The sequence below is a fragment of the Enhydra lutris genome, unplaced genomic scaffold (assembly GCF_002288905.1).
Source record: "Enhydra lutris kenyoni isolate GAN:26980312 unplaced genomic scaffold, ASM228890v2 scaffoldscaffold38, whole genome shotgun sequence".
Lineage (NCBI taxonomy): Eukaryota > Metazoa > Chordata > Mammalia > Carnivora > Mustelidae > Enhydra > Enhydra lutris.
This window is the reverse complement of record NW_019154122.1, coordinates 6,471,114-6,492,224: the sequence shown is the minus strand read 5'-3', so window position 1 is coordinate 6,492,224 and position 21,111 is coordinate 6,471,114. Positions and strand designations below refer to the sequence as shown.

Below are 21,111 nucleotides of genomic sequence, written 5' to 3'. Positions count from 1 at the left end.
TTAGAATGTATACATGGCTAAATCATTCATTCTGTATTTAGCATTGTTCTAAACAATTACGTGAATTAACTCAGTCGTCACGACAATCTGCGTGCGTGTGTGCACATGTGTATGTGTATTATTACCCAGCTCACAGAGAAAGAGACAGATCAGAGAGGTTGAACAACTTTCTGGAGGCAGAGAGCCAGGCTTTGAACCCACCCAACTCCAGAGTTCTCATACCTCCAGCCCACATTCCCAAACCTCAGTGCCTGCCCTTTCCTCCATCACACCGAAGCCCCCGCACTCCTGACATCAAGGACACGGGAGCAACATACATCCCACACATCAGCCTTTGTCTGGAGAAGCTAGCCCCTCAGCCCCCGCCAGAAAGACCAGCAGTCTACGTAACAAGCATTCACAAGGGTGTCTGCAGAGAGAAGCCCACCGTCACCTCGCAATTTCACATCTGTGGAACCAGGACCATCTCCAGCACCTCCCCCCAGGTGACGGCCCCAGCCTCTCCCAGCAGCCATGAGGAACTTGGAAGGAAGCAGAACTACGCCCTGTCCCAGCAGCATGCCCACCAGACTGCAAGCCACAGTGTACAACCACGGTGCTTGGGGGACAGCCCCACAGGGGACCCATGCCAGCTGTCCTCGGCAAAGGACCAGGACCCTTAAAAACTGTCCTCTGAAGTCACCCCTTATCAGTCCCCAGCCCCCTGCAATCCAATTCAATGTCCCCCAATTCAATCCAATTCTGAGTGTCCCCCAGCTGGCTCTGTCGAAGATTGGGCCGCCTGGAGGCTAGTCCACACAGAGCCACTTCTGTGCCAGGGAGGGAAGGTTCTACGGGGCCATCCTCAGCCTGGGCTGGACAGGAACCCAAGGCTAGTTCTTGAGGCTGGGAGAAGGTGGGAGCAGTCTCCCCAGGCCTGTTCTACCATAGCTGGTGGGGACCGAGCTCCTGCAGGAAGCCCTGGGCCCACACAGGTGGGAGCTGTGAGCCAACGGCAAGCTGAGTTGGCATGAAGGCCCCCCAGGGTTTTACGAAACCACAGCCCAAATAGGAAGGCCCACCAAATCCTGTACCTCAACAGAGAGCCTCTGCTAGCCCCGCAAGCCCACACAGAGAGACTGCCAGGAGTCACATGGGCCTCCAGAGAACATGGGTGCCCTGGACAAAGGCACAGAGGTGTCTAAGGCACCAGATCAGGCCCAGGTACCCACTGGCCCAGGTGGGCATGGGCCAACCGCTGGGGAGGAAGGTGGGCAGCCCAGACCAGGGAGGGTCAGGCAAGCTGGTGCCCCCATGCCCTGCAGCCACCCTGGGTCATAGCTAATCCTGGAGCCCTGGAGGAGCCAAGGCCAAGGCCAGGAGTCTCTGTGGATGCTCAACTTCACCAAGGGGCCCAGAGCTGCCCCCTGGTCCTTAAGGGATCCTGGAAGGCACTCTACTGCCATTCCCCAGGTGCCTGAGCCACTGGGCCACAGTGCAGAGAAAGAAGACAGGCAGAGAACGTGCCAGACAGAATCTCCAGGACAGCCGTGAGAGAAGGGGCGGTAGCCCCATTCCCCTCCAGCAGGTCTCAAATCAGAGCTGGCACCTGCCCCTGAGGGGTGTGGGACAGGCCAGGATAAAGCCCAGTCGGGGAAAGGGGGCAGTCCCACGGGGAGCAGGTCAAAGGGGCCGGAGCGGGGCGAGGGCTCTGAGGTGGGTTGTCCGGACAGACAGGTGGACACACAGCAGAGGCACCGGGTGGGGCTCACTGCATGTAGGCGTAGCGCCAATCCCCCAGGGGCTCGTGGGTCTCCTTGATGACCTGGGGCGACGTCCACCGCAGCACGTAGTGAGGCCCCCCTGGCTTGTCATTGGTTCCTGTGGAAAAGACAGCTCTGCTTGCCTCCGAAAAGATACGGCAGCCCCGGGCCGAAGGGAAAGGGAGTGGGTAGAGCTGACCGACTAACCGGGCACCAGCAATGGCAATATGCAGCTCAACAGAAACTAAACGAGTCCACGAGGGCAGGGCTCCTGAGTGAGGCCAGGGGAGGCAGGACCCACGCTCCCTGGGGCCATGTGCCCTGCCTGCAAGGGGGTGTCCGGGATCACCATGAAGAACATGCTCCACTGGGAGCCAGGAGCCCTGGGTCTGGCCCTGGCTCTGCGCCAAGGCAGCTGGGACCTAACATGAGCCACCGCCCCACTCTGAACCTCGGTTTCCCCGTTTGTAAACAGAACAGACTTGCACTGAGGTGACCTGGAGTACAGTGGTAAAAGGCGTGGGTCCTGGAACCAAAATGCCAGCTCTGCCACTTCCCAGCCAGGTGCCTCTGAGCAAGTCACTTTACCTCCTGGTGCCTCAGTTTACCCCTCTGTCAAATGGGAAGAACTACCTTCCTTAGCTCCGGCCCACAGTGTTGGCTATTACTCTTAACACTCCTGACGTGAGGGCTGAAGAGTCTCCTGACAGAACTTGCCCCTCCTTTGCAGAGGAGGGACCCACTCACCAGAGGCTCGGGCCCCCCCAAAGGGCTGCTGGCCCACCACCGAGCCAGTGGACTTGTCATTGATGTAGAAGTTGCCGGCTGTGTTCCTCAGCAACGTTGTGGCCTCCTGAACAACATCCCTACACGGCAGGGCAGTGGTCAGAGGGGAGCCGGCTCGCCTGCCCCCCGCCCCAGGTCTGACCGCCACCAACCAGCCCAGCCCGCAGTGGATCCCAGCTGATGGGGACCGGCCCAGCCCATACCAGCTGCCCAGCTGACAGGATCTGGCCACGGGGCTCTAGACCCCTTGGGCAGGGTCTGAGAGCCTCTGAGTGGCCCATCCTGGTCCCATTTTCCTGTCCCCTCCTCTGCCCCGGGGAGCTGGAGGAACCCCCCAAGACCCCCCACCCCCAGGTCCCAATCTCATCTCCGTGATCTCGAGGCAGAGGGGGCAGCAGCTAGTGCACGGAGGAAGGGAAAGCCAAGGGTTTAGCATCATGGCCTCCGGGCTCAAAGATACCTCGGCAGGTGCCTTCTGGGACTCCAAAATATGCATCTCAGTAAAGAGCCCAGGTGCCCGTATCCCCGTGCTTGGGAGGCCCACCTGCTTGCTGGTTGGGGCTGAAGTGAGGGGAAGGGACGGCATTAGGACTAGGATCCTCATCCAGGAGGATGGTCGCGAGACGGGATGGGGCAGGACACCAGGCCAAGAGCAGAAGGGCGGTGGCCACTCACTTATCCTTGGCGAACACTGCCCCCGTGAGGCCGTAGCTGGTGGTGCTGTCGACCAGCCGCAGCGTCTCCTTGTACTCTTCGTCCGGGTAGACGTAGACGGTCAGCACGGGTCCAAAGATCTCCTGACACAGAAGCCCAGGGTCACACCCGCCCTGGACTTGAGCCCCAAGGCCTCCCAGTCCCCCTGCTCTGGTCTCCACCTCTCCCCCATCTCCCCGGCCTTGGGCCACAGCTCAGCACCTGTAAGAAGGGCCAGGTGCCTCCCACTGCTGGGCTCCCTCCGGAGAGTAACACACGGTTCCTGCCACGCCGACCCCATACCAACCTGGCAGGAGGTCCAGGATACTTTCTCCATGCCAGCCAAACCCACACCTGGCAGTATGCAGCACAGGAACAGCCTGGCAATATCACAGTCCTCTGGGCCCTGCACTGCCATCCTGGGCAAGTGCTTTCACCCCTCGGAGCCTCAGTTTCTCATCTATAAAATGGGTATATCACCTCTCCTCTCAGTCCAGGGCCCAGCTGTGGCCAGCCCAGAGTTAAGATGGGGACTGTGGCCTCGTGGAAGTGCTAGGACGCCGCCAGGCTCTGCAGTGTCAAAGACAGAACCCTGGATTTGGGGTCAGGAAGCCGGAAAGCCAGGCCTGGCTCTGTTCTCACTGGGAGGGAGACACTCCCTTTCCAGAACCTCACACTCCAGCTGTGGGTCTGGGTAGCACCACAGGCGGGAAGCCACACACAAGGATCCCTATTGCGCTGGGCTCGGGGGAGAGACTGTGGTCTGTGCCCCCGGCTGCCCGCCCCACTCACTTCCTTCATGATGGGCTCCTGAGGGTCCTGGCTCTCAATGATGCAGGGCTCCACAAAGTAGCCCACGGAGTCATCACACTTGCCCCCCGCCAGGATGCTGAGGCTGGGGGAGGAGCGGGCGTGTTCCAGCCATTTCTTGATGCGGCTGAAGGACTGCGGTAGGTGGGGAGGAAGGGAGGTCACAGACTGACCGGGAGGCCGTGCCCAGCAGCATGGCCCCCAACACGCTCACCCCAGCACATTTGTCCCTGAAGGGCCCAAATTCTGGCATGGGGGGATGGGGAGAGGGCCAAGCCAGGGTCCAGCCGAGGCACGGAGAAACAAGGGCAGACAAGCATACATGTCTGTGTCTGTGTCTGTGTGTGTGTGTGGACCACAATTACACTTACAGAAACACAACACACACAAGAATGTACACATGGGCATGTGCATGGCCACGAGCCTTCATGCTGAAGTACCTGTGTATGAGCACGCCAGTGTTACACACACACACATACACACACACGCGTATGAATGCAGACGACGTCCATCTATATACATACGGACACACGACACACACGTGCACATATGTAGTATATCATGTATGTGGGTGTGTCTGCTCCTGCCGCTGACCCAGGTGCCTGCCTACTCACCGAGCCCATCCATGTTCGTGGGCGGGCATGCACGCACGCAAGTGTGTGGGCACAGGCTGCGGCCCCGCAGGCCTGTCTGAGCACGAGTGTGGACCCACACTCAGCGGGGGCTGGTCAAACCTGGCCACAGGGCACACAGGGATCAAGCTGTCTGCTTACGGATGTTTCTGCAGGTTTCAAAGCTCGAGGTTGGGGCGTCCGTGCGGCCGTCGGACTGCCTTGCCTGAGGCAGTGGGGCCGGGTGAGCCCCCGTCAAGGCCCCCACATCTCCTACTCCCTCTCCCACCTGGGCCAGGGTCTGCCCCCCGAGAACACCTGCTTCTTGCCCCTACCTTGGCATCAATCACGGCTGAGAAGAAGGTCCCAAAATCCTCTGCCGGCTGGAGGAGGGGAGGTCCCAGAGGAGCTCGAGTGAGTCAGAGTGAGTCACCATAGGCCCGAGACAAAGGGAGCCCCTTCCCCGTGCACCCCAGGCCCGCCTCCCCACCACCCCACCAGCATCCAATCCCATCAACCTCCCACTGGGCTGCGGCAGGGAGGACGCCACTCACGTCGCCCACTTTGATCCTGCCGTGCTCCTCCAGCAGCCGCCCTTTGATCTGCGGCCACAGCGAACTGGGCACGTAGAGGCGGGAGCAGGCCGAGCACTTCTGGCCGCCATACTCGAAGGCCGAGCGCAGGGTCCCGCTCACCACGCTGTCCACGTCAGCAGAGCAGTGCACGAAGTGGAAGTTCTTCCCGCCACACTCTGCAAGGGAGGGGGGTGTGAGGGGAGCCGGCTCCCCGGCCGGCCCGCCATCCCACCTGCGCACAGGTGTGCGCAGCCCCAACCCTGGGTCACAGCTGGACAGCGCCCCGGAAGCCGGTGAGCCAGACCCATCTCCTACCCCATGGCTGGGGAAACCAAGGCTAGGGCAGGGGTGTGCCCACCATCAGGGCAGAAGGACCAGGATCTGAGCCTCGCAGGAGCCAATCCATTCCCAGAAGCACACACCGCTTTCTCAGCCCCTTCCCGACCCCCAGGCCGGTGAGAGGAGAGGGCAAGGCTCCTCCACTCCACGGCAGCTTCCAGGGCTGGTCCCTCTTCCCTACTCATGGGAGCTAACCAAACCCCCTCCCCCATCCCTGTTTTCTCAGCCCCTGGGCCCTGGTTCCTCCCTCCCTGAAACACTAGTGACCAGCATCTCCCTGACCAGCAGCTCCCAGTCACAAAGCACTAATCACCTGCCAAGCTCTGCTCAAAACACTTCCTGCTTTGTCTCAGGAAAGCCTCACACCAACCCTCTTATCCCCATTTTAAAGGCAAAAAAAAATTGAGTGCCTGGCTGGCTCAGTCGGAAGAGCACGCAACTCTTCATCTCTGGGTCATGAGGTCAAGCCTCATGTTGGGTGCAGAAATTACTTAAATAAAAACTTAAGAAAAAAAAGAAAACTGGGCGCCTGGGTGGCTCAGTGGGTTAAGCCTCTGCCTTCGGTCCAGGTCATGATCCCGGGGTCCTGGATTCAAGGCCCACATCAGGCTCTCTGCTCAGCAGGGAGCCTGCTTCCCCCTCTCTCTCTGCCTGCCTCTCTGCCTACCTGTGATCGCTCTGTCAAATAAATCAATAAAATCTTAAAAAAAAAACTGAGACACAGAGAGATTAAGTCTGGAGGCTGGGAGGTGGCAGAGAAGTGGTAGTCTCCCTTCCTTGGGGCACAGCAGGAAGGCGGCAGGGAACAGAAACCCAGATCCAGCACACTGTTCCCATCTTGTGAAGGGTGGATTGGGGTGGAGATGCCACCCCTTCCTTGAACCCCCATCAGAGAACCCACCAGCTCAGGAGTGGGCCCAGTTTCCCCGTGGGCCTCACTTCATCCATTGCAGCAGGAATGCTGAACCACCAGTCCCTGCTCTGTGGCTGCTGTGCTATGGGACCCTGGACAGCCCTCTCTCAGGGACTCAGCCCTTTCCCCCAAAAAATCCTGGTCCATGGGAGCCTCCACAAAAATGGGGTTCTGTGAGCCAGAGAGTCTGGGAAACACGTATCAGTCCTGACTCCTAGAGAAACGTCATACCTTTAAAAGCATTAAAGGCTCCAAGAAGTCCTGCAGCGAAGGACTCTGTTGCTTCTACACAGAAATCTCCTCAACCATGTGGGTGTTTCTTTGTGGGAACATTTGTAGTATTGCTGTAAGCTCCAGCCATGCTGAGCTCTCGGGCCCCTGTCCTGCTGGCCCCCTGCCTCCCTATGCCACTTACACTGGCCTCATTCCCACCCCCTAGCCTCCGCACCAGCAGATCCCTCTGCCTCGATCCCAGTAAGTGGCCACTGCCAGATGTATGTAGCCATTTATATTCACGCTAATTTAAACGAAGCAGAACAAGCTGTTCACTTCCTTGGTCATACCAGGCGCCTGTCAAGCGCTCAACAGGCACCTGTGGGCCCCCGCCCAGACCGCATGGACATGGAACTTTCCCATCACCGTATGAAGCTCTACTGCACAGCGCCAGGGCCCGCTCAACAGCTCGGCCTCCCCAGATCTTTGTGAGGCTGGCTTCCTCTCTGGGTCCAGGTCTCAACTCAAAGGCTCCTTCTTTGAGAAGGACCACCCCTCCGGCAACCACACCCAGCCCCAGGGACTCTGCACACCGCCTCTCTCTCCGTGGATTCTGGCCATCACTGTGTGCCCACTATCTGCTAGCTGGCACAGAACACGAGCTCCTGAGGGCTGGCTCTGCGTCTCTTGCCCTCACAGCACCAATGGTGTCCAGAGTGCCTACGTAGCTCCTTAGCGTTTCATCTGCTGAACGACAAATGAACTACACATTCAAGGGCACAGGCCCCAGGATCAAGCAGAGCTGAGGCTCCACCCCTAAGGCCCTTCCCTGCTCAGCTCCTCCAGGGCTGCCCCCCCACCCCGCCACAGGGGCATCCCGTCTTCCTCTTTCATGAGTCAGGGAGGGGTGCCCGGGAGCCACAGGGAGGGCACCGGGTAGAGAGGGACCCTCACCTCCGGCCAGGCGTGGGAAAGTGCGGAACCGGTCCAGGTTCTGGGCCACCTGCTTCCACAGGTGTTTGAATGTGCTGAAAGCAAAGGACAGGGCAAGGATTAGGAAGTGAGGCTCAGGCCCCTGGGACAGTGAGGGTCCTGGGATGTGGGGAGAAGGCCCTACTAGAGGAAGGGGCCCCAAAGCCCAGCAGGTGGGGGCAGGGGTCAGAGCGAGGGTTGGACAAGGGGAACGGAGTAGGCAGGGGCAGCTGGAGACAGACTATATTCGGGGCCCGTGGCGGGGAGCAAAGGTAGGCTTGGCCGCCAAGATGAGGCCGACAAGGCCAGGGGCCCCAATTCCGACACTCATGGCCATGGGACCTCGCACTCATCACTCAACCTCGAATGGCGCCGCTCCTCAGGGACGGGGAGAGAACGTTCCCACCTGGCAACGCTGCTCTGCGGTGGCTCCAGCGGGAGTCAAGTGCCTCAGTCAGTGCCAGACATGCTGCAGGTGCCCGGCGGGGGACAGACACGCCACAGAGAGTAGCGCCCCCAGCCCAGCGCCCCGGCTCCAGAGGCCGAACCAAGGAGGGTCCTGGGAGACAGAGCGCAGGCCCCCACCTCCTCCCCAAGCTCCAAGTGTGACCAACCTCAGCACCACAAAACAATAAAAATGCTAATCACCAGGCAGCCTGTGACACAGTAGCTAATACTAATTTATGACTTTCCTACCTTTACGCCCTCCGCTCATCAGAGCATGGCAAATGGGGGCCAGGCCTGCTCCGCCCGCTAAAAGGCAGGGACCCGTGGGGCCCACGCTGGCAGAGGGGGCCTTTTTGGAAAACGGTCCTCCTCAGCAATTTTAATGCTGCCATCACGCCCGGCAAAGCCTGGGAAGGGGGGTAGGAGGACCCAAGGCCGGGCAAGGGAGACAAAAGCCTCCGCAGGTGTCCCCAGGGTCACCAGGAAGGACCCCCTAGTGCAGACCTTGATATCTCCGCTCAGATCACTCTTGGGCACCTCCCCACACTCAAAGTGACCAGCATGGGACTTGTCATGTCCACCCACACCTTCCAGAAGCCCCTCTGCCCAGCCCCTGGACTTCCCCACGGACCCCCATCCATCCACTGATCCAATCCCATGGACACACAATCTCGTCTCCCTGCCACCTGCTCACCTAAACTCAATCCCACCATCTCTACCCTGTTTCAGTCCTCTACTGTCCCCTCCTGGACAGGGGTGGCCTCCTCACTGGTGTCCCGCTCTGGCCATTGGGGACTTATGCACAGAGAAGCCAGAATGATCATCTGGGACAGAGACTACAAAGGCAGGGCCCCAGCGGGGCCAGACTAGGAAAAATATGACCATGTATGCAGAGGCCCTGGGCCCACTGAGGCTGGCAGGGATCGGAGAGCACTAAACCCCTACCTCCAGCCAGGGGTGCCCCCTGGACACGCAGGCCCAGACGGGCAGGTTCTCAAAAGCAGCCTGAAATCTCAAGAAGATTTCTGCATGAAACCGTCCCAACTGTACAAGGTTGGTCCATCTCAGTTAGGGGTCAGAGTAGACAAGGCCACTTGCCAGGTCCAACTAGAGAGCTACTACCACCGGCAGACTCTGCTTGACAAGCCGCTGGCTTCATGTACACCCTGGGGGGAAACCTTCCGTGGCTCCCAATCACCTTCGGGATAAGGTCTAGACCCCTCTGTGGGCTCACAGGGCCTTACAGTCATGGGACTCAACCCTCCGAGAATCAGGACTTGCCCACATGTTCACCGGATGTATATACCTGATCATTACTGAATAAACGACTGAACTGTTTCCTGCGCTCACTCTTCCCGCGGCCCTGGCACTCCACACTCCAGCCCCACGGAACCACCACCGGCTGCCGGAGCACGGGAGCTTTAGCCTTGAGGCCTTGCACGTGCTGTTCCCTCTCCCACAGCACTCTCCCTACCGCCTCTTTGCTTGGCTATCACCTCTGCCTACATACCACCTCCTCCAAGAAGCCTTCCTGCTTCCTTCAATTCATTCCAAGCTTCTCTGTGCCTTTCCCTGTGACAGAGGTGGCATCAAAATCAGCACCACCAAACGCCTGTAGGCTGCTTCCAGCCCATGAAGTTCTTCCTCTTGGATCATTCACTGGAACCTCACAATCGCCCTGCGAGGTCGGGACCGTGTTCCTCTTGAACAGGTCAAGAAATGAAGGCTCAGAGAGGTGAAGTGAGCCACCCAAGACCACACAGCGAGTCCGTAGGTATGATCTGTGCCTGACCTCTGGCTCCCAGACCGCCTGGTGAACGTCCCCATGCCCCCGGCCCACCGTGCCCCGGACTCACGGCACGCTGCCTGTGAAGTTGATACCGCAGAGGTGCTCCGAGCTGGTGACCGTGTCGCCAAACGTGGGCCCGTCAGCTGGCACAAACTGGATGATGTTGGGGGGCAGGCCCGCCTCCCGGAGGATGCGGTAGACGGCATAGCTGGCCAGCATGGCAGTGTCGCTGGGCTTCCACAGGACCACATTGCCCTGCCCGGGAGGCACGGCAATGGCGCTCAAAGCAGGGGTCACCACCCAACTGCCCCTCCACCCTGAAGCATGGCTATCCCCCAAGTGGAGCCACCAGGCCCTTCGGTAGGCCAGGATGTCCCCACGGTTCCAGGTGTCAGGCACGGTGTTCCAAACACCCTCGCCAGTGAGACCACACCCTGCCCCCTCTGTTCCCTCGCTCTGGCCAAGGTCCCCTCTTCTGGAAGCCTGTACTGACGGGTCCTGCCAGCACGCCTCCGGCAGGTCTGTTCTGGGTGTTTCCATGTCGCTGGGCGCTCACTGGGCATGGCAGGCAAGTGCTCACAGGGCTGTCTCTGCATGTGTCCTGGCTGAGGACACGGGGGCACCTGGGTGTGTGCATGTCTGTCTATGCACAGATGCATAGGATGAGGACAGCCCTGGGCAGGAGCAGCCTCGAGACCAGCCAGCTGCCCCATGTGGGGCCCAGGCCCCTGCCACCTGCCAGCCCTCCTCCTATTGCCCCATGAGCCACCCAGACCCTCCAAGAGCATGACTGCATCACCCCCCACTTTGATGGGGGTTCATGAGGGTGACAGCCACCTTCTCCCTGACAAGGGGACGGGAGCCAGGGACTTGGAAGCTAAGCCCGAATCCTTACTGTGTGGTCATTTCCTAGACTTGACAAGTCACTTGTAGGGCACACAGTAGACACTAGAAAGGGATCTGCCATCACTGTCAACCTTCCCTGAAGCCCATATCAGGCCAGGCCAGACATGTCCCATGTGCGTGTCCCACACATGCTCCCCACAACGCTGTACTCTGAGCTCTCCTACTGGATTTCTACTTTAAGGAGTTAGAAACCACCTCAGAAAAGTTTGGGGGCTTGCCTGGGGATTCCCCAGCATGGGGCAGAGCTGGGATCCAAACCAGTCTCAGACCCCAAAGCCTTTCCAGGGGCCCGCACGGCTTCCACCTTCTGGGTGTCTCCCCACAGCCGGGGCTGGGCCACTGTTGTCTGCGGAGGCAGGGAGGAGAGCTGCCCGCCTGCCCAGCCCCATCTCACCATCCAGGTCATCGTCTCACCATCAAGGCCGGCGCCCCCGCCAGGTTGCCGCCGATCGCCGTGAAGTTAAAGGGGGAGATGGCCGCCACGAAGCCCTGGGGGGGGGGGGGGGGGGGGGGGGCCAAGCTCTTGGCTTTCTCCAGCAGGTTTCTGCCCGCCCCACCGCCTGTGGGTACCTCCAGTCCCCGGTACACGACGCTGTTGGTGCTGGGCGGCACGCTGAGGGGCTGCTGGCCCTCTAGCTCCATGGCAAACTTGGCATTGAACCGGAAGAAGTCGATGAGCTCAGCTGCCGCGTCGATCTCTGCCTGGATCACCGTCTTTCCCTGCGTGCAGGACCACCAGAGGGTCAGTGGTGACCGACGTGCCTCCCGTCGGCCCTCTGCCAACACGGACTGTGCGCCCACAGTGCTGGCGGCTCTCTTCTCCCCAGGGGAGCAGGTGCCTTCCCTGGGAGCATTTGAACAAGCAGCAGGAGGCCCGAAAGCGGCCATTTCTTTCACTGCCCATTCCTCCCGACAGACAGGAGGGCCCAGGGAGGACCTCTGGGCTGCAAGAATGGGATTTTTCTGGATCAGGGCAGCCCCTCCTTGGCACACGGTCACTGTCAACAGCCACCCTGCTCGGGACCTGCAGCCACAGCAGCTAAGACGCCCTGCCCGGTTCTGCGAGGTCACCACACTTCCGAGAAGCTCCTGAGACTTTAGTCCAATAAAGCACCTTAATCTGGCCACCGAGTGTGTGTGGCTCACCGGGGACACTGCGGAGCCCACAACCACTGCAGGGGCTGCTGAGAACCAGGAGACAGACCCTTAGCCGGCAAGGAGCTGTCATACCACCTCCGTGCAGCAGAGGGGGCTCTCAGCACAGGATGGGGTTGGGGGGGCAGCGGGGAGGGGGTGCGGGGGGGGGGGGGGGCGGGGAGCTGGCCAGGACCAGGCGACTCAAGAGCCTAAGGCTTCCTCCTGGGGACAGTGAAATTAATCCTCTCCCCCCACCCAGGCTCCCTTCCCCACTTGGAGCTGCTGGTGCCTCTCCCTGGCTCCCCATGCACGCAGTCCGAAAACATCTCTCAGGACCTATGTCTGCAGGAAGACGTGCTGTGAGCCCGGGAAGAGGGAGAACAGCTAACTCCATTTCTTCCCCCAAAAAAGCTTGTAAAGAGGTGATACGCACACAGGAACTCACTGTACCCAACAGGACCTGAGCTATAACGGACAAATGAACGGCACGCTATGGGAGCGCAGAAGCGGGACGAATCCTTTCGGACAGAGAAGATTCTGGAAGGCTCACAGAGGAGGTGATGTCCGGGCAGGAGCTCGAAGGGAAGCGTTCACAGGACAGAAAGGGAGCATGCCAGGCAGGGCCGGCAGGGAGAGGCAGGGAGAAGGGATGCCTGGTGTCCAGGATCTTGCTGAATCCAGACTGGTGACCTCACGGGCAGAGCCGCCGGCAAGCTGGGCACGGGCCGGAAACAGGGCCCTGAGCACAGGACTTGGACATGACTGTCACGGACAGAGAGACCCCGGCGGTTTGTGAGCCTCTGCTAGAGGTGTCATAAAGGCCCCTCGGAGGGCTGTGGAGGGTTGCGGAGGGCTGACTAAGCCTAGAGGCCAGCACAGGGTCTCGGGACATCTCTCGGTCTCCAGCACAGAGCTTGTCCCGGCACCCAAAGCAGCTCAGCTCAAGGCTACTGTATTGGATGGTGCATGACCACAGCCTCCCACCCCACCCCGACTGTGCCCACGGGCACCTCACCTGTCCCACCATGGTCTTGGCAAGGACCTCTGCCCGGCGCGGCCCACTGAGCATGTCTGCTGCCTTCAGGAAGATCTGGGCCCGGTCTGCGACGGGCTTCAGGTCCCACTCTTTCCTGGCGGCCAATGCAGCCTCAATGGCTTTGTTGAGTACACCCTAATGAAGAGGAACAGGTTCAGGGCTGTCTCCCACAGCAGCAAGGGCCCCAGGGGAACGGGCAAGGGAGACTAGAGGTCACCCTCCACCCAGCGACCCGTGGATCCCTTAGCCTCAGTGCTCCCCCTGCCCCCACATACACAGTAGCAAACAGTGTCCCACCTGCCAGCCCACCCCAGGCTCTAGGCCTTTCCTGCAGCCATCTGGAGGTCTGAGGGACCCGCCAGGAAGGTCTGCATGCCAGGAGACTCGGCAGCAAGTCCCCCAGCTGATAAGCTAGCTCTGCTTTCTCTTGTGGGCTCCTTAGGGCCTCAGCTTCTTCCCAGGGCCCCCAAGTCCACCAGCCAGAGCCTCTAGCCCTCAAGGTCAGGTGCACAGAACCATAGCCTGAGACTTCCAACCTGACACCAGCATGCTCTCGCTGCCCCATGAGGCCAGCTCCTAGACCCCCTGCCACAGGGCACCCCAACCCCTCTCACTGCCCCCCATGATGCCGACCCTCTACCTTCCCATCCTTGGTGTTTCCAATGTCCCTGACTCAGCCTTGCAGAATCTACGCCCCTTGGAAACCAGGCTGCCTCACGGCCATAGGCATGTCGGGGAATGTCAGCCCCGGCCCATGCAGCTCTCATCTGGCTCGAATGAACCCCAGGCGGGCGGGGCTGTGAAAGACTCCGCCCACCACGGCCACAGAGGGAAGCAGACACTGAAGCCTGCCTCCGGGCCAGCAGCCCAACCCGAAGTCGCCAGGGCCTTACCTTGTCTGCATAGCAGAACTTGGCCACCTTGTGTCCATGGTTGAAGGGCTGCCAGATGAGAGGAGAGCGAGGTCACTGCCCAGTTGGGAGATGCCAGGACAGGTGGGGACATGGCCGGGCACAGAGCTCACCTACCAGGCAACAGCCCTCAGCACCCTCGCCCTCTCCCCTCCGATCCCCACATCCGTCTCTCTGACTAAGGGTTACAGAGCACCTGCGGCTCGGTGAGTAAGTCCATCCCTGCTCTGGAAGGGTCACAGTCCCGGAGAAAGGCGTGGACCACACAGTCTTTCAGGGAAAGTGTGGACTTCGTGGCCAGACAGACACGGGTTCACATCCAGCTCTGCCACCTACTAGCTGAAGGCCAGAGTAAAGTGAGTTCCCCTTTCCACGTCTCCCCCTGTGGGAAATGGGGACACTCCCCACCCCACCCCCGCCCCGACTCACAGCATGGGGAGTAGGGCCAAGTGGGTTCACAGGTGAAAACGCCGCCAGAGCGGGTGTGGCTCGCGACTGGGGCTCAGGTGTGAGCACTGTCCCCTGAGAGGCCCCACATGATGCATGGGAGTTGAGACCTGCTCAGGATTTCTGCCATCCCCCTGAGTGCCTAGGGGACAGACCAACCACTTCTCTAGCCCCTGGCATGGGACCCAAATATACTCATCAAAAAGACCCTCCACAAACATTTACAAACAGAACCCAACAGCGCCAGACGCTAGCATGAGCAACAAGACAGGGAAAAATTTCCCTTCTTTCCACAACAGTTCAACACTTTTGCCACCCAGCAGTCTGCCAACGGGCTGTTTGCAGCTTTCCTTTCTAACACGGCAGCCACAAGCCATGTGCCTGCTGACATTTCAACCCCGTTCCTCGGCCACACCTGCCACATTCCACGGGCTGGACGGCCACGCACGGCCCGTGGCCGCGGTAGTGGGACAGCATGTAGATACAGGTCATCGGAACTGCAGAATAGTCTATTGGGTGGTGCTGGTCTAGGGTTCAGGACAAAGTGGCCCTTTGCCCCTCATTCCAACCACCAGCAGAGTCACCTGTATCCTGTCCGCACCTGAGTCTGGCTTGTGATGCTCAGGGCCTGAGGCGGCAGCTCGGACCCCGGCCCTTCGACCCAGCACATCCCCGTGGACGGCAGCTCCCCGACGCCAGCAGCCACGTGCCAGCCACTGCCTCCCATGCCTAGGCTCCCCCAGTTTCCACGTGGCCAGGTCAGTGAGGCACCACAGGCCATGAGAATGTAAGTGCCCGCCCAGAGGGTTATCGGAATCCTAGCTGGCAGGTGGCACAGTGCTGAGGGACCGGGTGACCTGTGTGATGCGGGGCTGTGCTCCCAGGGCTCCGGGTGATGTGCCCTCTGGTTGCTGACCCAGCAGTGGGCGCTCTGGCCTGCACGGAATGACAGAGTGCAAAAAGCATCCTTTGGACATGAGCTGAGACTCAGGCAGTGTTCATCCTTCTGACGCCCTCGGGAGCAATTTCTCTCCGGGCCCCCTATGGGGAAGGGCTGCACTACTCCCAAGGTGCAGCTGGAGTTTATTTCAAGAATACTCTGACTAGGGGCGCCTGGGTGGCTCAGTGGGTTGAGCCGCTGCCTTCGGCTCAGGTCATGATCCCAGGTCCTGGGTTCGAGCCCCGCATCGGGCTCTCTGCTCAGCGGGGAGCCTGCTTCCTCCTCTCTCTCTGCCTGCTTCTCTGCCTACTTGTGATTTCTGTCAAATAAATAAATAAAATCTTTAAAAAAAAAAAAAAGAATACTCTGACTAGTGTAAGTGACGTGCTGGCTTCCCTGCGATTACCAGGAGGCATCAAGGCAAGTCCAGGCTGTCTCCTGCACCCAGGGCTCCACGGTTCTCATTCCATGACCAGGAGGCCACAGCGAGAAGACCCTACTGCACTGTGAATTACTATGCCACTTCCAAATCCTCCCCAGAAAATGCACCAGAATCAACACCAACAGGGTGTGGTTCTGGAGAACAAGGATTAATCATCCCTATTCCAGATCTAATTGTGCCGCCCTAGCTGGGTCATTTAGTGTCTCTGAGCCTTGATCTCCAAAATGGGCAGCTAACTCCCTACTCTTCCTCCCTCTAAGAGAAGTGGCAAGGACCGAGAGAGGAGCCCCTGCATATGGGCAGGACCTCTCAGATGTGTCTGTAGGAGTGTGGCTCCAGCTGGAGGGCTTTTAGGAGGAGGGGACACCTGGCCAGACAACGGGTCCACGCCCTGGGGGCTCGCCTCAGAGGAGCTTATCTTCCCCGAGAGCAGCAGTTCCAAAATAGAGGGCAGGGCTTTGGAGACTGTCGGATTCTCTGGAAAGATTATCTTCAATTCTGCCATTCTGCCCTTTCTCTCCACCCTTTAGGTGGCCAATGGGTCCACCTTTCTAAAGAGACGGCAAAGCCGGTGGCCATCACCGTTTTAACTCCCTCTTGACTGGTGTGAAGTCGGAATCTTTCATGACAAGACCCCCAAGACTACTTTTGGAGGTTTTATACTGGCGCTCAGAACTCAAAATCAGGGAACGGACTATAAACTCTGCGGGCAGAGATGCCCGTGTGATCTGCTGCCCGAGAGACAGGACCCCAGGTTCGGGGAGAAACTGAGCCCCGCCGCCCACAGGACTCACCGACACCTGGTACCGCACATCTGACGTCCACACCTCTTCGTCCCCCACCACACATGGAATGGCTTCCGTCCGGCCCTTCAGGTCCTTCAAGGCCTGCAGAGGGGACAACTGAGGGGTTGGGTATCTCCTCCCCGCTCTCTGCCCCACCTAAAAACCCCAGGGGGCAGAGCCTGCAAACACAGATCCCCCAGGCGGGAACAGAAATACTGAGGGGCCGGGCTCTGAGGCCAGAGAGCATCTGCTCTGCTCAGGGGGGCAGCAGGACTCAGAACCCCCCTCCACTGTCATTTCCTGTCCTGCTGGAGGGGAGGCCAGTGCTGCCAGGGCCTCGAATTATAAACAGAAAAGAAAACCCCGCATCTGAAACGTACATGACACCTCACGATTTTTAAAATGCTGGCAATTAACGGGACAATGTTTGTAAGCAGAAAACAAATGTCTGTGGGCTTACCACCCCTAACCTGGAGGGAGCCCCAAAAGTGTCCGGACCCCAAAGTGGCCTGGCTTGCCAGCCCCCTCCCCCGCTGCTGTCTCCAGCCTCTCCCGTCCTCCAGACGCACGGCCGTCCCTGATCTGGTCTCCTTCCAAGGCTGGAGGCAGGCACATCAGCGGGTGAGGGCTGTAGGCACAGAGAGGCATCCTGGGGGCGCTGCTGGAGGCTGTCCTCACGCCACCCCCTACTCCCACTGGGTGCCCCTGCCCCCACTGGCCATTACCTTTTGTAGCGCATCTCGCTCCGGGCTGCCCCGCGTGAATGCCAAGACCGGCTCGTTGGCCACCTTCGGGGAGGACGACGTGTGCTTCCACCATAGCCTGGGGTCCAAGGGCAGGAAACAGAGGCAGACAGGTCAGTGGTGGCCGCCACCAGACCCAGCTCCTCTATCTCCAGTAGGGGAGGGCAATGTTCTGGGTTGGCCCAGAATCCTGAAATCCAGAGCAAATATAGAACTGGGGGGCAAGAACTAGCCCTGGGGTCCAAAATCCAAGTTCCAGGCCCAGACCTGCCCCTGTGCATCCTCAGGTGTGTGAGACCTGACTCCTCGGGGCTGGTTTCTATATCGACTAAGTGAGGACCATCCTATGAACCCACAAGGCCGTTTGAAGCTTAAGTTCAGTCAACACAAAACTACTTCTAAGTGTTTTGTACATGGAGAGACGGTGGACTCTGCCGTTCCTTCCCCACAATGCAGCCCTTATCCCACGGGGCCCCAAGTGACTGACTGCTTTCTCTGGGCTGAAAAGGCAGCCTGTTCCAGAGCTCAGCCCATCAGAATGGGACCCAGCTGGGATTCCCTTGGCACCAAGAGCTGAGCTCCCATGGGCAGGAACATTCAAGATGTGGGCCAGGACCTTGGAGGAGTGCCCTGAGCTCAGCTGGCAGCCATGGGGAGGGTGGCTATCAGGGTTCAGGGTCTGATGCCAGGGTCCTGAGTTTCAAGAGCTCGTCATCCCGGAAACCTTGTTCCGTCTTGAACCTTAGGACCTCACTAACGGGTGGGTCCTCCAGGCCTCTGTGTCACTTGGGCAGTGAGTGCTGGGGGGCACTTTTTATCCCTTCTCCCTGGGAAGGGGTCTGGAGGCTCATGGACCCAGTCTGGAAGGCCTGGAGGAAGGACAGGAAAGCAGGGGCCATCAGGACTGGTCTTTCATTCATTCTAGAAGGTTCCTGGGTATCTGCTATGCCTGACACTGCTGTAGACATGGGGGACAGAGCAGTGACCGTGACACCAAGGCCTCAGGCCGCATGGGCTGCAGAATTTCTTTCCCCTCGGTGCCCCGGCTTCGAAGAATGAGGAGGTGGACCGGCAGTGGTGGCAGCAAAGCAAGGTTAACGACATGATAGTAAAGAGATGCACAAAGCTCCAGAGGAGGGAGGGGACTGAGAGGGGTACCACCAGTTTCTAAGTCCAGCTGTTTTTACCCTGCCTACTAGCAGGGTGTCTGTTTTAATGTGATTAACACTCCCTGAGCCTATCATCCAATCAGTTTCTTGTCCTCTACCTATCACCGGTGGGGAAAGGATGGAGGGCCCCCTCAGGGTGGTGTAAAATCCTTTTAAGGGTAGTTTCCTCTTAGGGTGGGAGGACCCCTCCCATTCCTACCCGCCTTTCTTCCAACTATCCTTCATCCCAAGCAGCTGACCTCCAGTGCGGACCACGGCAAAGAAATAAAACACGGTGAGAACAAGGGGTCAGCGAACAAGTAAGGGGAAGGGCAGGGCTGCTCCAGCCAAGGTGATCAGGGAGGGCCTCTCAGGGGAGGTGTCCTCTCGGAGCACCATCTGGGATCTGAGAACTGGGAAGAGCCTTCCAGGCACAAAGGAGAGCAAGTCCAAAGGCCCCGAGCAGGAAACGAGTCAGGAAGCACTGAGAGGTCCCTGGGCGATCCAGGAGGGAAGGGGGCAGGGCCGGGTTGCCCAAGATTTTGCCTAACAGCTCTAAGTGAGGTAGGCCTTCTCCCTCCTCCCCCACCCCACCTCCCCCATCCCACCTCCCAGGCAGCACCCACCCCACCCCTAGAGGCCAGTCACATTCCTCAGGCCCCACCCATCCCCTAACCACGGCTAGAAATGTGGGGCTAGGCCAGGCTCCCACCAGCCCTTCCCTTGGGTTACTCTCAGGAGCCAGGGAGACAATCACACAAAGCTACAGGTTTATCCCGTAAATTCAAGTCCACACCGACCACCCCCCACAACCTAGAGTTGGGGAGGAACAGAGCCTCCACACCAGTCAGGAAAGCGGGAGTGGCATGTACCCAGGGGCCCTCTGGAAGTTTCCAGCAGCAGCATACTACCAGCAAGCAGTCAATCAGCTATAGCCAGGAGGGGGCCCGCTGAGGTGGGGTGTGGGCTGGAGCCCGGACCCCACTTGCGGGGCATGCAGAAAGCCCAGCTCCGTTAGCAGACAGCTATGGGACCAAAACCCCCACGGGCTCCGAGACATCAGCCCACTATGACGAACTCGGCGGGTCTCTGATTGCCCACCTGAAAAGTGGGGGCAGTCCGTGTGCGCTTCCGGGGCATTGGGAGGTGAAAAGTGCTCGCCTTTCCTCACCCCTCGGGCTCTGTACTTCTAAGAATACTGTCTTCTTAGATGTGTCTCACAGATGTGTACCTATATACGTATACGTATGTATACATACACACATCCAGAACGTTACCGCACCAGGCCAGGTGTTCAAGGGCAAGATGGTTCTCAGACACCCCCCAGGTCACAACAATCGGGCCAGCCTGGGCACTCACCAGACAGTGCTGGAATAAACTTAGCACCGCATTCCACCCAGCCTAAAATGTAGCAGCTACCAGGGAATCCCGCTCCCTCCCAGGCAGTGTCAGAAGCAGAAATCCTGCATTCTCTCCTTCTCTACCTTCCCTAGGGCCGAGGCCCACTGTGACCACAGGATCATCACACTCCCCACTGGCTTCCCCTCTGCCTGGAAAGTCTCCAAGCCCCAGCCCAGCTGCTCATCAGTCCGAATGTGGGGAACAGAAATCAGAGATGAGCCTGAGTCAAATCTGAAGCCAAACATAACCCGAGGACACCTGACAAAACCAACCCCCCCCCCCACCTTTTGTTTTGGCTCATGGGCCATGTGGGATGAGCACGAGCTCTTCCCTGGGCTCTGGAGAGGCAGAGAAGAATCACTCACAGAACCAGGAGCCTCTGCGAGGGTCTGCTTGAGGCCCTTCCAGGCAGGACTCATTCCTTACTCATGTGCACACATTGATTGCACATCTCGAGGGCGCAGAGATAGCTTGGATACCACCAATGAAACTTGCCTACTTGGTGGCTTCTCATCTCTTCTCCAACAAAAAAATTGGAATCCTTCCTGAGGCCTCCAGGCCTATTTCCCATCACCCCTCCCCCCTGCCCTCTTTGTCTGCCGAGGTCCGGCCACCAGGGGGTCTTTCTGGAGTCCCCTCCTCTGGGGACGCCACCCTCTGGCGCCTGGATGGGCCCTGTATCAGGTCATCTCAGAGCCCAGTGCTCTGCCTGTCTGTGGCTCCTGCCAGGCCACCACCCCCGACCCCGACCCCGCCACTCACCCACGGACACCCCACCTGGCCCTGGACACCCCACCTGGCCCTCGGGAGCACTGGAGAAAAACCTTTTAAAACAAAGAACACCCTGATAAACCCTTTATCAGACTCATCAAGAAAAAAAAAAGAGGGGGGCAGATAAAGAGAAAAACAAGAAACACCCAAAGTGTTATTGGAACAACACCAGGCCCCCGGGGCCTGGACTCCCAGGCCAGTGCTCTTCTGCTAACACCTGGGGCTGGATGCAGGTCCCGAGTGCCTGGGGTCAGGGTGAGCAAGCACAAGGAGAGGAGGAGAAAGGAAACTACCCTTGCTTCATTCAGCTTCCAGACTTTCCCAGCTGTTATCTGGGACCTGATAAGGCCAATCCTCCTTATCGTGGAGATAAGGGGCGGTGAGCAGAGAGAAAGTGCAGGGCCCAGGCAGATTCAGGCCAAGCTTTATTGCCCCAGAACTTTAGTGCCCCAGAAATATCAAGGAATACATATTAAGTGCTTACAACAGGCCTGGCAAGACACCAAGTGATTATCTCCTGAATCCAGCTCCGAATGCAGGAGAAAGAGACCTGG

The 21,111-nt window shown here is 59.1% G+C and overlaps 1 protein-coding gene across 1 annotated transcript in view; it reads right to left on the bottom strand.

Moving 5' to 3' along the window:
• Positions 1-21,111, bottom strand: part of LOC111154830 (aldehyde dehydrogenase 4 family member A1) — a 26,494-nt gene continuing 5,383 nt past the window's right edge. Inside the window, exons 2-15 of the mRNA XM_022514758.1 lie at positions 17,220-17,316; positions 16,504-16,596; positions 13,863-13,910; positions 12,949-13,104; positions 11,367-11,516; positions 11,211-11,285; positions 9,958-10,145; positions 7,637-7,710; positions 5,197-5,393; positions 4,978-5,025; positions 4,014-4,166; positions 3,204-3,325; positions 2,490-2,608; positions 1-1,860 (exon numbers count right to left, since the gene is read on the bottom strand). Of these exons, the coding sequence (XP_022370466.1) occupies positions 1,748-1,860; positions 2,490-2,608; positions 3,204-3,325; positions 4,014-4,166; positions 4,978-5,025; positions 5,197-5,393; positions 7,637-7,710; positions 9,958-10,145; positions 11,211-11,285; positions 11,367-11,516; positions 12,949-13,104; positions 13,863-13,910; positions 16,504-16,596; positions 17,220-17,316 (1,633 nt within the window). The 3' untranslated portion in view covers positions 1-1,747. The remainder of the gene's footprint in view (positions 1,861-2,489; positions 2,609-3,203; positions 3,326-4,013; positions 4,167-4,977; positions 5,026-5,196; positions 5,394-7,636; positions 7,711-9,957; positions 10,146-11,210; positions 11,286-11,366; positions 11,517-12,948; positions 13,105-13,862; positions 13,911-16,503; positions 16,597-17,219; positions 17,317-21,111) is intronic.